This window comes from Bison bison, unplaced genomic scaffold (genome assembly GCF_000754665.1).
Source record: "Bison bison bison isolate TAMUID 2011002044 unplaced genomic scaffold, Bison_UMD1.0 scf7180017864142, whole genome shotgun sequence".
NCBI lineage: Eukaryota > Metazoa > Chordata > Mammalia > Artiodactyla > Bovidae > Bison > Bison bison.
This window is the reverse complement of record NW_011494714.1, coordinates 1,829,565-1,847,167: the sequence shown is the minus strand read 5'-3', so window position 1 is coordinate 1,847,167 and position 17,603 is coordinate 1,829,565. Positions and strand designations below refer to the sequence as shown.

Genomic DNA, 17,603 nt, shown 5'->3' with positions numbered 1-17,603 from the left:
CATCAAGGTGGTAACCAATTGAGTTCCCAGCGGAGACATTCAAGACTTGCATCAGTCTTTCTCTTCTTGCTATGTTCTCACATGTGTTGAAAGGAAGGAAGAAGAGGGAGAATGAGAGAGAAAAAGAGGGAGAGGCTAATCCCATCATGAGGGACCACCATCAAAACCCCATGTCAACCTGGGTACCTCCCAAAGGCCCTACTTCCTAATACCATCACATTGGGAGTCAAGGGTGGACACAATTCAATCCATAGCAGCTATGCATAGCATAGCAGCTATCTGTTTTTAAATCAAGACAAGGTCTTTTCATTCCCTCTTGTACTACTTATTCATTTTCTCTGAAGTATTTTAGGGACAAGACAAACATTTCACAAAATGTACCTAATGAGTATTTGTGGTAGAATGATAGGATATGAAAAAAATGCATTTTTGTCCCAATAAAATGAAAGTTTAATATCCAGTCCCTGTACAAATTTCCCTTATTCTCAAGAAGCAGATGTCTTTTCACAGTTTATTGAAAGAATGTAGTCCTATGTTGCCCTTGGTTTTTCTCCTTTAGGACTAAATAAGTGTTCCTGTCCCAAATTTAATGTCATTTACTTGTTCAAAAATGGGGAGGAAGCAGGGTGGTTTGTCTTACAGAATGTCCCACTATTTGTTTTAGAGCAGGAGTCCACACTACCAGCACAGTGGGTCAGGACCAGTACCAGTTCTTGGTCTATTAGGAACCAGACCTACAGAGTAGGAGGTGAGCTGCAGGCCAGTGAGTGAGGCTTCATCTGTATTATAGCTGCTCCCCATCACTCTCTCATCACCCCTAGAAGGGACAATCTAGATTATTTTCCTGGAACTGTTTGTAGTTACATAACATATGGTTAATAGAAACAAAAATAGCTTAAATATTGATGATTATTTTCCTTTCTCAGTGCTCAGAATGGTTAGTTGGTGCCCTAACAATCTATCACAGTGACAAAATAGATGTTGCCTATTAACATTTGAACACATTCAGCCAGCTTAAAATTAAATATTAAAAAACTAAGATCATGGGATCCAGCCCCATCTTTCATGGCAAATAGAAGGAGAAGAGGTGGAAGCAGTGACAGATTTTTTCATCTTAGCCTCTAAAACCACTGTGGATGATGCCTGCAGCCATGAAATCAGAAGACATTTGCTTCTTGGCAGGAAAGCTATGAGAAACATAAACAGTGTGTTGAGAAGCAGAAACATCATTCTGCCCAAAAAACTGGTAGGTGTTTGGCCTTTTCATTTGGATTCAGAAACTTTCTGTCCAGTCCCCATTGGTCTTTGAAGTCCCTCAGCTTTCTGGTCCTTCACGATTTCCAAGATTATTTTGAGCATTTCCTTACCCAGTCCTGAAATCAGCCGTCTCTTTAAGATCGTCTGATGGGATATCTATTTAGAAGTTGGATGTTAGACCTCAGAATAGTCACTGTTATCAAGTTGTCACTGCTTCTACACTTTACAGTGGTCAGAGGAGGAAGTACATATTTCCTTAAAAATTAAAATAAAAAGGAATACAATTAGTTGGTACAAACTTATGCTTTCAGTTCAAGATGTAAGACAGCAGGGTTTGAATTTAACTTCTATATATTACGTGTGAACCTCTTTCTCTAGCCACTGAAAGGCTTACTTCAGAACATTAGTTTTAATTATTGTCTTGTTTTACCTGTTAATATACTTATGATTCTGTCACAATAACAGAAACAATATGAGAAACAATAAGTTGTTGAATTATTGCTCGCCTCAGCTGCGATGGTGATGCAGATGCATGGAGGCTGCAATGGCAGTGCAGAAGTGTGGTGGAGAAACTACCCCATGTCCAAATAAGAGGCAGCAGCCGAGAGGAGCTACCCTACTTTCAAGGTAAGGAGCAGCTGCTGCACTTGGCTGGAGCAGCTGTGAAGAGATACCCCATGTCCAAAGTAAGCAAAACCCAAGTAGATGGTAGGCACTGAGAGAGGGCATCAGAGGGCAGACAGACTGAAACCACAATCACAGAGAACTAGCCAATCTGTCACATGAATCACAGCCTTGTCTAACTCCATGAAACTAAGGCATGCCATGTGGCGTCACCCAAGATGCACGGGTCATGGTGGAGAGGTCTGACAGAATGTGGTCCACTGGAGAAGGGAAAAGCAAACCACTTTAGTATTCTTTCCTTGAGAACCCCATGAACAGTATGATAAGGCAAAAAGATAGGACATTGAACGATGAACTCCCCAGGTCAGTAGGTGCCCAATATGCTATTGGAGATCAGTGGAGAAATAACTCCAGAAAGAATGAAGGGATGGGGCCAAAGCAAAGACAACACCCAGTTGTGGGTGGGACTCGTGATAGAAGCAAGATTCAATACTGTATAGACTGCATAGGATTCCGATTGCCTAGGAACCTGGATTGTCAGGTCCATGAATCAAGGCAAATTGGAAGTGGTCGAAGAGGAGATGACAAGAGTGAACATAGACATTTTAGGAATCAGCGAACTAAGATGGACTGGAATGGATGAATTTAACTCAGATGACCATTATATCTACATATGTGGGCAGGAATCACTTAGAAGAAGTGGAGTAGACATCATAGTCAACAAAAGAGTCTGAAATTCAGTACTTGGATGTAATCTAAAAAATGACAGTAGGGTCTCTGTTTGTTTCCAAGGCAAACCATTCAATATCACGGTAATCCAAGTCTATGCCCTGATCAGTAACACTGAAGAAGCTGAAGTTGAACAGTTCTATGAAGACCTAAAAGACCGTCTATAAAACACCCCCCAAAAATGTCATTTTCATTATAGGGGACTGGAATGCCAAAGTAGGAGTCAAGAAATACCAGGAGTAACACATAAATTTGGCCTTCGAATACAGAATGAAGCAGGGCAAAGGCTAATAGCGTTCTGCCAAGAGAACACACTGGTCATAGCAAACACCCTCTTCCAACAACACAAAAGAAGACTCTACACATGGACATCACCAGATGGTCGACACCTAAATCAGATTGATTATATTCTTTGCATCCAAAATGGAGAAGCTCTATACAGTCAGTAAAAAAAAAAAAAACAAAAACAAAAAAACAGGGAGCTGACGGTGGCTCAGATCATAAACACCTTATTGCCAAATTCAGACTGAAAATTGAAGAAAGTGGAGAGAAGCACTAGATCATTCCATCATGACCTAAATCAAATCCCTTATGACTATACAGTGGAAGTGAGAAATATATTTAAGAGACTAGATCTAATAGACAGAATGCCTGATGAACTATGGATGGAGATTCATGACATTGTACAGGAGACAGGAATCAAGACCATCTCCAAGAAAAACAAATACAAAAAAGCAAAATGGCTGTCTGAGCAGGCCGTACAGAGAGCTGTGAAAAGATGGGAAGCAAAAAGCAAAGGAGAAAAACAAAGATATACCCATTTGAATGCAGCGTTCCAAAGAATAGCAGGGGGAGATAAGAAAGCCTTCCTCAGAGATCAATGCAAAGAGATCGAGAAAAACAATAGAATGAGAAAGACTAGAAATCTCTTTAAGAAAATTAGATATAGTTGTTGAATATAGTGTCGGATTTCTTTCCTTTTTTTTTTCTTTTGGTTCTCTTTGGTTTTGTTTTTGATGGGCAGTATTTTTTGTTTTTCCTTAGAAAATATTCCACTCTGAATGTAGAGTCATATGTCTGAATTTTAAAGCCACTTAAGTAATGGTTGTTTTAGATATATTTATTAGTTATTTATTGTTATAATTAGATTTATTAGTCTTTGTTCTTAATTTGTTCAGTTCAGTTCATTCCTTCAATTGTGTCCATCTCTTTGTAATGCCATAGACTGCAGCATGCCAGGCTTCCCTATCCATCGCCAACTCCCACAGCTTGCTCAAGCTCATGTCCATTGACTTGGTGATGCCATCCAACCATCTCATCCTCTGTTTTCTGCTTCTCCTCGTGCCTTCAATCTTTCCTAATATCAGGGTCTTTTCCAATGAGTCAGCATGTTTACTATGTATTCAGTCTCTTTTAAAATCAGCCAACATGAAATAAATTTCTCTCTGTCCCCACTGCACTCCCAACTCTAGGCCAGAAACAAAAACCTGCAGAGACTGAAGGCTGATTCCAGCACATCACTGTGGAGATTTTGTTCCCACGGTTTTTTTGGTAAAAAAAAAAAAAAAAATTAGTTGCTAACATTAAAATCAGTAGATTGTACATAAATATCCAAACTTCTGATTCTCTTGAAAACATAGCCAACTGGCCTGCTTTCCAGCATGGGTGAAGTGGAGGAAAGGCTGCTCCCAGTGGTAAGGCCTGTGCTGCCCAGATTTCAACATGGCCACTAGTATCATATTTCCTGCCTCCTGGGGCCATGAGTTTGTGAGAACTAGACTTCTAGCTCTCTTAAGATAAAGACTACTTTTGATTTGATCAACTTTGACTTTGAAGCTTTTAACCCAGAACCTAGCACACAGTTCTTCCTTGTACAGTTGTTGAATGATACAAAATATTTGTGAATGCATATGAAATTTCTTCCAATACTGAGGAATTGAATTCCATGCAATTGAAGTACTGCTCTGCCCTAAATCTTTGATGCAGCCTGGCATCATAGGTGCTCCTGATATCTGCCATTAGACTGACTACCTAAAGCCAGTTGTATGTCCCTGGGCTGTCCCTGAAGTCTTCACCTTGCCATTTGACAACTTATCCTCCTAGCAATCTCATCTCCAATGAAAAAACAGGAATGCATATCTCATGAAATGGCTAGGAAGATGACATTAAACCACGAGTGTCGAGCATTGCCCCTAGTATCCATTTTCATGATATTCCTAGCCATTTTTTTCTCCAAGTAGGCAAGGTTCTCCATCTTCTTAGATGTCCATGCAGATCAGTTTGATTTTCCAGACAAGCTTCAAGGAAGAGATTACAGTTCAATTCTCTGTATTCTGAAAAGCTTCAAAGGCCACTGACCAAGCACACTGATGAAAGTAAAGATTTTATCGAGACCTTTGTGTTTTTTTCAGATCTTTTAGTGGCCTAAAGGGGAAAACTAGGGTAGGTCAGAGCATATATAACTAGGGGCTCCTGGTCACCACTACATGCTAAGAACCAAATCTTCCCTGAGTACTTGGATCCAGGAAATAAACATGAAGTGGCTTGTGCTCCTCGGGCTGGTGGCCTTCTCAGAGTGCATAGTCAAGTAAGTATGGGGACTATAAGCCACATCATATTCCTTTCTCAGATTTTTCTTTTCATCTGATTATTCTTCCACCCATCAGGTTTAGAATGTAACGGAATATTTCCCTAAGAGTCTTAAAGCTCAACTCTTACTTATTGATAAGTAACTTGCTATAGGAACTGTGGAACCAAAGGTCTTGGTGTACATTTGGGTTGCACAAATCTTGAGGTCCAGTCATGTCATGACCTATTGAAAAAGCAACTCCTTACAACTGTTCAATGCACAGTCAATGCAGATGTTGATGTGGTCCTGTGGAATAGTACTTTTCTACATTTTTTTCAATGTGTCCCCTTTTTCCCCTGTCTACTTCAGTGTGTTTATGTCTATGTCTGCATTTTGGTATCACTGTCATTTATCTCTCCATCTCTTTGGAAGTCACTGGGAGTGTATTTCTCTTTGTGTTGTTTTCTTTTAATTTTTCATTTGACTCTTACTTCCTTCTCAAGCCTCTGAATTTCCCTTACTTGTTCCCTATATCTTGCATTCTTCTTTCAACTCTCTCTTCTCTTTCAACTTGGAGAAAGATACACTGTTTTACATTGTTTTGTATCTGACAAGCAGTGTGACCAGAGCCAACTCAGAAACTTCTGGAATTTAAAATTGCTCACTTGTAAAAGAGCATAAGAGTTCCCCTCTACCTCCTTCCTTGAGGTTCTATGAGAAGGAACGAGTGGGATGGCAACAGCAATGCTAATGGATGTCATTGTTGAGACTTCCTATTTATCAGGTACCTTATATCCATCACTTCACTTATCCCCAAGATATCCTATTTGGAGGGTTTGTATTGTTACATTCTACCATTATACTGAAGGAAAGACTGAGACACTCATGGTCATATGTCTTACGCAAGATTGCAGAACAGAACCTGTATTGAAATCTATGTCTTTGCCATGGTATATGCATAAAATTCTGATAATAATGTGCCTCATAAAAATGGTTAGAAAATACACAAGGCCATAACAATAACAGTTATACCTTAACACTGACAGCTAATTGTAGCATCTTCTTTGTTTTCTTTGTCGAATGCTTGGTGAAAGAATACCTCTAAGGAGACTGAAGACCATGAGAAATGTCATCAGTGGAAAAAACATGCTGAACAATTTCCTGAAGGAGCACGCTTACAGTCTGTCCCAGATTTCTTTTCGTGGCTCAAATCTAACTATTCACCCGCTGAGAAACATCAAGGATGTGAGTATTTTGGGAGGATGGTACTCCACAGCGCCCTCTGGTGCTCTAGCCTAGCACTGGGGCTCATCTGGAGGTCCCAGGTGGGATGTTGGGGTTGGGTTCCTGTAGAAGGCAGAAACGCTGGAAAGAGGGACCCCACCCAGAGGACAAGGCACTCTCATCCTCAACTGTTGGTCTTTGTGACTGGGCCTGGCAATTACCAGGTGGCAGGTAAACATCCATTTCTGTGTCAAAGACGTGTCATTAGTTTGAGGGTGATTGTTCCTTCTGAAATAAATGAGCCACTCAGTTATAAATGAAGAGTAAACCATCACTGATCAAAAGGTAGAACCAACTGCAAAGCAATTGTGAATCCCCAGGTAGAGGAATTCAGTTTCCACAGATGCAAGAATGATGGTAGTAAAAAGTTACTGAATCTGTATTCTGAGTATGGCCATAAGAATCGCTGTGGTTCCTGTTTTTAGTTTAGAAAAAGGGCTTATTTTGTCTTAAAGATGTCTTCAAAAATGCCCATGCCAGCCTGAGAGGTAGGCAAAGAGTAAATACACATGTCAAATGAAAGTGTCAACTGTGTGCTGTTGATTGGATGTGGTCTGAGTTTAGAGGGAGTGGCTGGGGTTGATCAAGAAGGATCTCCTGGAGAAGTGGGTGCTAAGGCTGGGTTTGAAGAGACTACAGAGCTTCTCAAATGAAGGCACCAGGATTCCCTGGGTGTCCAGCAGTCCTGGAGGCACAGTGGTTATGCCTCTGGGCTTCCCATGCAGGAGGTACCACTTCAACGTCTGGTCATTGAGTCAATATCCTGCATACAATGTAGCACAGGAAAAATATATCAAATGCAGATATGTCTGTGACCAAAGCCTGTGAGCTTCACGATGGTTAGAAAGTGATCTCAAGAGATATGTGACACCCAGAGGGAGGCATCAGTGTGGGAATAGAGGGTAGCCAGTTCTGCACTAACCCACTCCCTCCTTCTCCCTGTAGTTGGTCTACATGGGTAACATCACCATTGGAACACCCCCTCAGGAATTCCAGGTTGTCTTCGACACAGCCTCATCTGACTTGTGGGTGCCCTCCGACTTTTGCACTAGTCCAGCCTGTTGTGAGTACAGATACACTATACCCAGACCATCCTTTACTTGCCCTGCCACCATGTTTCCACCCTTGACACCTGATGACACTCATCTCTTGTGTCTGCAGCTACACACGTTAGGTTCAGACATCTTCAGTCTTCCACCTTCCGGCTTACCAATAAGACCTTCAGGATCACCTATGGATCTGGGAGAATGAAAGGAGTTGTTGTTCATGACACAGTTCGGGTAACAGTGTAACAAATGCCGAGTCAGGACTGGCTATGGAGTGACCACTGCTTGAAAACAGATGCAGCACCATCTGTCAGGACCCCTCCTATACTAACTCCCATAGATATTGGCCATCTTATCCACAGGATCATGTCTCTGGGGAGGCAGTGCCCATGGTAACACATGAGCAAACAAATCAGCTAACCCAGGGAGTGGCTTGAGGTGTGGACATGCAGCTCCTCTGCCCATGAGTAGTTCAAGGTTCATTTTGCTGGGAGCTAGAAGAAGGGAAAAAAGCACCCACTTTTATATTCACAGACTGTTCCAGGCATTTTCAGGTGATAACTGGTTTAATCCTGCAACAATCCCACACAGCAGGTGGTCTGATTAGCTCATGAGACATATGAGAAAACTGAGGTGCAGACAGCAAGGACCTTGCTGAGGGCACACATGTGATAAAAGGTGGAGTTAGGCTGGCTTTTCAGGACTGAAGTTGCTGTGGGGTGTTTGGGGACAGGACAAAACTGATCTGGGGACCCTGGGGGCAGTCAAGGACTTCAGGTATCCAGAGTGGGAAACTGGGGGCCTGAGAAGTCAAGGGGTCTGATAAATGAGTTCTCACTCTAGAGGACCCTTGAGAGTCTAATTAACCTATGGCCTGCCTCCCCCAAAATACTTGAGTAGTTCCCCTCTCTCTCTTTCTCTCTCATACACACTCACAGAAATATGCACGTGTCCCCAAAAGTGAATTCCCCAGGCAGTAGTTTCATAGAACCTTGCAAGCAAGATTGTGTTTTTGGCTTCTGTCTTCCTGGACAGATGCAGAATCCACAGTACATTACAGAGAATGCAGTCCATTCCTGTCATAGGTCACAGTGATGACAAAGAGAAAGCTATCTTACTCTTGATGGTTTTGCCCATAAGATGGTGCCAATGGGACCTGGCCTGACTCTTGGTTGCCCCACCTGTACAGAAGCCATGAGGCCAATTTGATTCACTCAGTGGTGTTTTTCAGAGGGGCAAATGTTACAAAATGCACAGCCTATCTCAAATCGAACCCAAATTCCCCTCCCAGCTTCATCTAACCATCTGTGGGCCACCGAAGACAGAGCCCAGCCTCAATTTTTCTCTGATGATCTAATGGCAATGCACCCCAGCCCAGTCTGAGCCCCACTTCAGGTATCTGTAAGTGGGAACACTCTTCTCTCCCACAGATTGGGAACCTTGTAAGTACTGACCAGCCATTTGGTCTAAGCATTGAGGAATACGGGTTTGAGGGCAGAATTTATGATGGTGTCTTGGGCTTGAACTACCCCAACCTATCCTTCTCTGGAGCCATCCCCATCTTTGACAAGCTGAAGAATCAAGGTGCCATTTCTGAGCCTGTTTTTGCCTTCTACTTGAGCAAGTAAGTCTGAGATGGACAATCCCTTTCTCCAAATTAGCTGAAGGTGCTTTCAGTTGCACGAAAATTATAGAACACTTGATAAAGAACTATTGTGAGAGATAATCTAACCCAAGATAACTATGGCCCAAGGGCCCAACTGGCTTCACCCCTGGCTTTTATAAATAAAATTTTATTGGAACCCAACCCTTCTCCTGGGCTCAAGATCAGTAACACGGTCTAGTGGGGTGAGTGAGGAGGACGACTAATGGAAGGCAACAGAAAACAAGTTGAAGGAAAAGGCATTAGGATTTGCTTATGAATTTGATAAAGAAGAAATGAGAAGGATGGTGGATATCTTTCCTTCCTCATTAGCATTTCACTGGGAGCCCAGGACCAGCTACCCAATTTGTAGGAGCCAGTGAGAAATGAAAGTGTGGGACACAAAAGTGTGGGACCCCTTGTTCAAGAAATATTAGGCGTTTCAAGACAGGGAGAGCAGAGGCGGGGTCCCTTCTCAGTGTGGCCCTTTGGACAGTAGAGGTCACAGGCGAGTGAAGCCAACTCTGGGTAACCTGAACTCACACCCTTTGAACTCCCCTTAGGCCTTGATTTTCCTGAAAAAATGACAAGGTGGACAAGGGGAAACCAAAACACTTCAGCATCGTGTCCTCTGAGGGTGTCTGAGCACTCAAGTCACTGGAGGTCCAGGGCGTCTTCAGAAGACATAGTGGGTGGTGCCCAGCCAAGTGATTCAGCTTCTAACCTCCTCTGTGCCACTCACTAGCCAGTAACAGACCTGAGTCTGGATCTCAATCTCTCCCAGATGCTATTTCTGCATCTGTACATGGGGACCTTATTAGGGCCTTGATGGGTGGACAAGCACAGCTCTCAGACAGTGCTGCTGTTACTATCCTCCAAGGATTGCCCCCTCTCTTCTCTCTACAGAGATGAGCGGGAGGGCAGTGTGGTGATGTTTGGTGGGGTGGACCACCGCTATTATGAGGGAGAGCTCAACTGGGTACCCTTGATCCAAGCAGGCGACTGGAGTGTACACATGGACCGGTAAGCCTCTCCCTCTGAGGGTCAGCCCAAGTGATGCTCCCACTACTGTACATGGACACAGGCAGACACACACAAATGCATTCTCAGACACACAGTCACACAGACATATACACCACCTTCAACAACACAGACAGACACATGGAAACACACAAGCAGACATATATAAACCTACACTGCTGCTACTGCTGCTAAGTCACTTTGTCGTGTCTGACTCTGTGCGACCCCATAGATGGCAGCCCACCAGGCTCCCCCTTCCCTGGGATTCTCCAGGCAAGAACACTGGAGGAGGTTGCCATTTCTTTCTCCAATGCATGAAAGTGAAAAGTGCAAGTGAAGTCGCTCAGTCATGTCTGACTCTTCGCAACCAAATGGACTGCAGCCCACCAGGCTCCCCCATCCATGGGATTTTCCAGGCAAGAGTACTGGAGTGGGGTGCCATTGCCTTCTCCTTTAAACCTACACAGAGACACATAAAAACATGCATAGCTAGTCAGACACACAGAAGCACACACAGAGACACATGGAAACACACATACAAACAAACACACAAGCACTTAGATACACAAACAATCCATGGGTTCATAATCCTCAGGCCTTCTGAGCAAGGCTCTGACAAGGGTTGTAAAAGGGTCCAGAGAGGTCTGTGCAGCTGGCGTAGGGCTGCACCCATTGCCCTTTGAGGTGGGGTCCATGGTTAGAGGACTCTACAATGTGGTGAACAGAGGATCATGGAGAATTTCACCAGCCTGAACAGAGTTATGATAAGATGACAGACTGTCCAGGGCTACCTAGGACATAGGAAGTTCTCAGCACAGATGAATGTCATTTTAAAAACAGGGACAGTCCTGAGAAAATGGGGAGAACTGGTCTTATTAGGGAGCAGCTACCCAGGAGTGGAGAGTGGTTGGCTGCATTCTTAAGATGTGAAAGCAACTAATAAAAAGGACACGCCATGTTCTTGGGCACACAGTGGGACAGGGTCTATAACAGAGAATCAGGGAATCAGGAAGGTGGGATCCAGGAGTGACCTGAGAACAAGAGGCATAATTGATAGGATTCTGTGTGATACCCTCAGACAAAAGCTGACCTGTCCTTTGGAGTTTCTGTGGGCTAGTCATGTATTTCCTGGCCAGGGTCTCAGGGTCTGAGCTGGTTGTAGGAGCAATGCTGGGAGACACACTATCCCAGAGGAGCCCCTTTCTCCCCCTACTATGAGAATCTGCTGCCCCTGTGAATCTCCATCTTCACTCTACTGTGACCTGTTGTTTGTTCCCCATCAGATACAGCTCTCTGGAGGTTTCTTATTATTTTCTCAGTCTTCATTCACTCATTGAAAAGACAAGCATTGGGTGTCCACTGTGTCTCAGGCACTTTAGGGAGACAATGAGAATAAAACTCACCCTCACATCTAAGAATGCAGATGTACATGTGGTGACTCGCCCACATAGTGAATTGTGACTTTGGTACATGCTAGACATGAGAAGGAGAAGGCAATGGCAACCCACTCCAGTACTCTTGCCTGGAAAATCCTGGTGGGCTGCCCTATATGAAGTCCCACAGAGTTGGACATGACTGAAGTGAGTTAGCAGCAGCAGCAGAAGCAGACATGAGGGTCTACAGAGAGTGACCAAGATAGGAGACTGATAAACACTGGGGCAAAGAATTCTCGAAAACCATACAATTAAGGTGGAATCTGGAAGATGAGAAGAAATTTGCTAGTCAAAGGGGATTGGTGTCTTCTAGGAAGGAAGACCAGCTTGTGTCAAGGTACAAAGATCCTGGTATATTCAAGTACTGCATCCGAGGAAGTCAAGAAAGGTGCTGTGTTGAGAATAAAGGAAAAGAGGGCAAGAGATGAAGGGCTGTTTAGGAGACAGTTGGGAAGGGGACAACTCTGGGGAGACTCAGAGTGACCTTGATGCCTGCTTTCTTCCATTGTCTCTCAGCATCTCCATTGAAAGAAAGATTATTGCTTGTTCTGATGGCTGCAAGGCCCTTGTGGACACCGGGACATCAGATATCGTAGGTCCAAGAAGACTGGTCAATAACATCCATAGGCTCATCGGTGCCATACCACGGGGTTCCGAGGTGAAGCATTATGCCCCAGGGTCACTCCCAGTCTCCACACACCAGAAGCATCTCCAGGGCCAACCTCTCTCCCTCTCTCTCTAACAGCACTACGTTCCATGTTCTGAGGTCAATACCCTGCCCTCTATTGTCTTCACCATCAACGGCATCAACTACCCAGTGCCAGGTCGAGCCTACATCCTCAAGGTGAGAGGACAATACTGAAGGTTGGTTCTCAAACTGGAGCTTGCAGGAACCCTTGGGCTACTGCTGGGAGGAGGGCGCCCTCTGGAGGCCATGTCACCCCATTGCAGATGCTGCTGAGCCCTGTAGCTGGGCCAGTGCCTCCCACAAAACCAATCATTTGAGAAGTAAGGGCTGTGTGGGACACTGATCTTCCTGAAATAAATGTGGAGATGCCACACCATAGGGCATGGTGGGAGTCAGGGAGAGGGGAACACTAAGGTCCTCAGTCCTCAAAGAGTTTCAATTCAATCTGAACCCGTAGGTGCATGAACATGAAATTCAGCTCTAGCAGTCCCTGAAATAGCCCATGTTACAAGGAGAATGGCTTGTGACAGTCCCAGTGTGATGTCCATGATAAGTTAACAATCTCTGTTCCCTTCTCAAACTTTGCCTGGTTTGGATGATAAATTACATGGTCAGCCTAGTTCTCAGCTGCATGTTCCCATTGCTCTGGCCAGGTGCCTCCTCTGTGAGTTGATGTCCCCGACCCCTCTGTGGGGAGGTTGGATACTAAGGTGAATAAAGGGTGCACAGTGAGTGCTCAGCCCTGTTACAGGGTGCAGGCTTCATGTCAGCTCCCTTCGAGAGTTCAGAGCAGGCTGATGGGCTCAAGAAGGCTTTGAGGAAGAGAGGGAATTTCAGGAATTCTAAAATGACAAACTCATTAAGCCATATGGAGGGTTACTTGTTTCTAGGCAAAACTGCACTGGATTCCATGCAAATGTCATCTCAAGATGGTCTGCACTGGGGCACTGGGGACTTACGAGGGGTGATGAGGGCTACAGACTGACCAGTGGGTATGGGGAAACAGAGTACATTACCCAACCAAGCCTGGAGTGGCCAAAGAGGGTGAGTGTGGTCCTAGCGAGGCTTCTCTGAGTTCCTGAGTTAAGTCTTCAAGAACGTGTTGTGGGCACTATTCTATGTAAGATGGATAACCAACAATGAGTTACTTTGTAGCACAGGTAACTCCGCTCAGTTACATGACGGCTTGGATGGGAGAGATGTCTTTGGACCAGGATACCCAGATACATAAAGTTGAATCCCTTTACTGTCCACCTGAAACTCAGAATATTGTTAATAAGCTATACTGCAATACAAAAAAAGTTTGTTTTTTTTTTTTTTAATAAAGTTTGGATTGTAGGGATGCAGGAGGAGAACCAGCATTCTCTGCAGAGAAAACAAGGAGCAGGTGTGAGAAGAAAAGTAACAGGGAGTGAAGGGAATTATGGACACACTTGTTCTTTTCTAAAAAATATATATATATATTGAAGATTGGCTAATCTTCAGTGTGCATTAAGTTCTGCCGCACAACAATGTGACTCAGTCATACACAGAAAAAACATATTTTTTCTTATTCTTTTTCATTTGGTTTATCACTGAATATTGAATATAGTTCCTTATGCTTTATAGTAGGACTTTGTTTTTTTTTTTTCCTCTGTTTCCCCAACTCCCAGTCCTGCACTCACCACACCCTTCCTCATGGAAACCTCATGTCTTGGCCCTCTTTGGTTTTGGATGAACTCTGACATCCTCTGATGCTGAGAAAACCCCTTGATACTTACCAAAAGAGGGAAATAAAACAAAGAATTGTGCTGGTTCTGGATATTGGGGGAAGTCACCGGTAAGGGCTCATGCTGACTGGTGTGTGTCTCTGACTCCCCCAGGATGATAGAGGCCGCTGCTATACCACCTTTCAAGAGAACCGAGTGAGTTCATCTACAGAGACCTGGTACCTGGGTGATGTCTTCCTGAGACTGTATTTCTCGGTCTTTGATCGAGGAAATGACAGAATTGGTCTGGCACGGGCAGTGTAAATGCTTAGAGTGGTTCAGGAATCAGTAAGGCCACTCCTAACACACACTCACCCACACTTTGGGCACTCCTGCCCAGAATGCTGGTGAACTATATTTGGTGGTCTTCACACTCTATTCTTAGTAAAGAATAAAGGGTTTCACTCTTAATGGTGCTGAATCAAATGGTTGCCTCTGTTTGTGTTTGGGACTGAAGGATCTAGAACCAAGTCTGAATCAAAATTGAAAGGAGCCATGCTCAAACTGGCTTCAAGGAAAATAGAGACTCATTTAAATGATTCTGGGAATCCAGGATACAAGAATCAAAGCAAATACAAAGATCTCAGTGACTAGACCCAAGAAATCAGAAGTCATGAATTCTCTCTCACCTTCTCTCTTTCCCTTCAGTCTACTTTGATGGTCTTAGCCTGGCAACATTTTTCCTTAAGGCTTCTACACCTAGTGAGGGATTTCAAGCTACCTGCCCTAGGGTTTTAAATCCTGAAGGCATCACCTAGTAAGGAAAGAAGATTGCAGACATCAGAGTTCAAGGGTGTTCTCTGAATGACCCACCTCAGATCACATGTACAGCACTAGATCAGCCATCCTGGCAGGGACATGGGGTCTTATGACTAGCTTTACATGGTCTTTGGCCCCAACTCAGCAGCACACATGATTGTCAATTTCCTCCAGAACTACATGACTGAAGCTGGGGAGAGGCAGCCCCAAGGATAGCGACTGACAGATGGTCTAGGCCATGGAAGAGTTTGTGATGGCTCACCAACTCCACCACCTCCTCATTCAGAGGAATTATAAGGGATAAGAAATAGACTCTCTTTGTCCCATCTCCAGGGGATTTTGGGTGAGGTACTTCATGCAGAGCTGGTTCCCTCTTGTTACCACACCCCAGTCACCAGCTCTCTGCCACATATGCCTGCTCTGTCCTTTCCAGTCCTACTTGGTAAGTGGTGGCCCCAGTGGATCCCTGAGCCACCCCCCTCCTCCAGGGCCCAGAATTCCCCTTTCTTGCCTCCAATGCTGTTGGGAAGTGCAGCACAAAATAGCCTTGAAGGAGAAGGTCCTTGGGAAAATGGCGGGGGGCCAGAAGTACCCAGGCTTTGCGATAGCTGAAAAACATCTCCTGCTTTTAGCTATGCTCGGCATCAAGATTTAATAATATTAAAGATGTTGCTTGAGAGAATGGGTCATGGGATAAACACCTGGGTCATTTAGAACGTGCTGTCCTTGAAATATCTTTTACTGATTATGTCTTAACCCCATACATATTCTGCTGGCCATATACTCTAAGCTCTTTGTTCCTGCTTCTATAAAAAGGCTCGACGGCAGAAACAAATTTGTCAGTCCTTGCAAGAGACTGTCTGAGTGTTGTTCTTTCTGGTTTGTCGTTTCCAAGTCCCAGGGAGAAAATCCCCACAAGTGGTGCCACGAACAGGGGCTTGAATGGAAGGCTGAACAAAGCAACAAGCCCTGAAGAAAGAGGTAAGCAGGATGGGACAACATAGCAATAAGATTCCTTTCATTTCTATAATGCATCATTTTCTGAAACAAAATGGTATTAATATCTCAAGAGATCATTTGAATTACTGCTATCATATTTTACTGGAACAATTCATGGTTCCCAGAAGAGGGGACACTCTATCTAGACATATAGAAAAGGTTTAAAAGTAATGTTTTGCAAGCATATCAGCAAGGGTTACATGGTCACTCATACAGGCAATCAAAGAACAAATTGAAGGGCATAACGTTGATTTTGAAGTAAAGACTATTCAGTCTTTACATGAATATGAGCTTAAGGAACAAGATATGCAAGGTGCTTTGAAATATAAGAATGTTATGCTCAATCAGACACAATCCTTAGAAAAACAACTTAGAGACATATATATACAGGATGTGTCGAAACTGAAGGCACTTAGAACGGAGGTCATTTCATTCAACGGATAGCCCAAGTCTGAGGTTTTTCCTTCTGCTCCACCTGTAACAGCAGTTGCTAACTTTGCCCGTATTAATCATTTCACTCCTCCTAGGGAGATGCCTGCTTGCGCTTTTGCTTTCTCAATACAGTTTAATCAGCCTTCCCAAGGGCAAAATACTTGGGCTAATCTAGATTTTGGCATGTTGTCTAGCTTTAAGAAAGCATGCACTCTGTATGGACCTACTTCTCCTTACTGTGTAGAATTCCTCAAAGGATGGGCTGATCATTGGATGCCATGTAATTTTTTTCAAATAGCAAAGATGGTTCAAAATCTTCAACAATTACTTCAGTGGCAAATATGGGTTAATGATGAGGCCCAACAAATGATGATTAACCAGCAATCTCGTGGTAACCCTGCCAATTTAACCTATGACATACTCACTGGAACAAGAGCCATGGCCGATATGATTGTGCAATTAGCTAATATTACCCCTCAGATGTTGCATTTCATTAAAGAAACTGCCTGCAGGGTGTGGGCAAAGGTTGATAGCACGAACTCTGATGGTTCATTTGTTAAGATTATTCAAGGACATGAGGAGGAATATTCTCAATTTATAGGGAAATTAAAGGATGCAATCAAAAAATCTATTAAGGATGTGACTTTACAAAATATTATTTTAAAACAACTTGCTTTTGAAAATGCTAATGAGGAATGTCAATCCATGCTTAGACCAATTCGAGAGACTGGCTCTCTTATGGAGTATTTGAAAGCTTGTAAGGATATCGGATCTATGTCCCATAGAGCAAAATTGGTGGTATTAGAAACATTTAATGTACAGAAAGCTGCTAATGCCAAATGTTTTAACTGCAGGAAGGCCAGCCATATGAAAAAAACAATGCCATCTGCCAACAGGCCAGGAAAAATAATACTACTTCTAATAAGAAGAGACCCCCAGGAGTATGTCCAAGATGTAAAAAGGGGTTCCATTGGCTGAATGAATGTCATTCTAAATTTGATAAGCATGGAAACACATTGACCCCAGGTGCACAACAAAAACAACAGGGAAACTAATAAAGGGGCCATATTCTAGCCCCGTTACAAAAGGAGGACCCAGCATTATGACGCTACTAGCATCTACATCTAAGAGTGCTTGCATTGATATACCTAGCCCTTATAACATGGAATTAATGGAATTATATAACCTCCACAAAATTCCCACTGGATATTATGGCCTGATTCCATCCGGGATGGTGGGACTAATTTTGGGACATAATAGCTGAACAATGAAAGGTTTAATGGTATTGACAGATGTTATGGACAAAGATTATAAAAGGGAAATACATGTTATAGTAAATGTTGTGAAAATGGGGAATGTACAAAAAGGGGAAC

General features: G+C 43.5%; 1 protein-coding gene across 1 annotated transcript; it reads left to right on the top strand.

Moving 5' to 3' along the window:
• The first annotated feature begins 5,096 nt into the window (after positions 1-5,096).
• On the top strand, positions 5,097-14,461 carry LOC104988779 (pregnancy-associated glycoprotein 1). Its single transcript, XM_010840231.1, has 9 exons — positions 5,097-5,197; positions 6,274-6,424; positions 7,409-7,526; positions 7,625-7,743; positions 8,940-9,133; positions 10,058-10,174; positions 12,121-12,262; positions 12,350-12,448; positions 14,155-14,461. Exons 1-9 carry the CDS (start codon positions 5,097-5,099, stop codon positions 14,302-14,304), a joined length of 1,191 nt encoding a protein of 396 aa, XP_010838533.1. The 3' UTR covers positions 14,305-14,461.
• The last annotated feature ends 3,142 nt before the right edge of the window (positions 14,462-17,603 follow it).

Excerpts from the sequence above, each read along its gene's own strand:
- LOC104988779 (XM_010840231.1), top strand. The coding sequence starts at position 5,097 with ATGCTAAGAACCAAATCTTCCCTGAGTACTTGGATCCAGGAAATAAAC. Across the intron at positions 6,425-7,408 it reads CGCTGAGAAACATCAAGGAT|TTGGTCTACATGGGTAACAT; the intron begins GTGAGTATTTTG and ends TTCTCCCTGTAG. Across the intron at positions 10,175-12,120 it reads TGGAGTGTACACATGGACCG|CATCTCCATTGAAAGAAAGA; the intron begins GTAAGCCTCTCC and ends ATTGTCTCTCAG.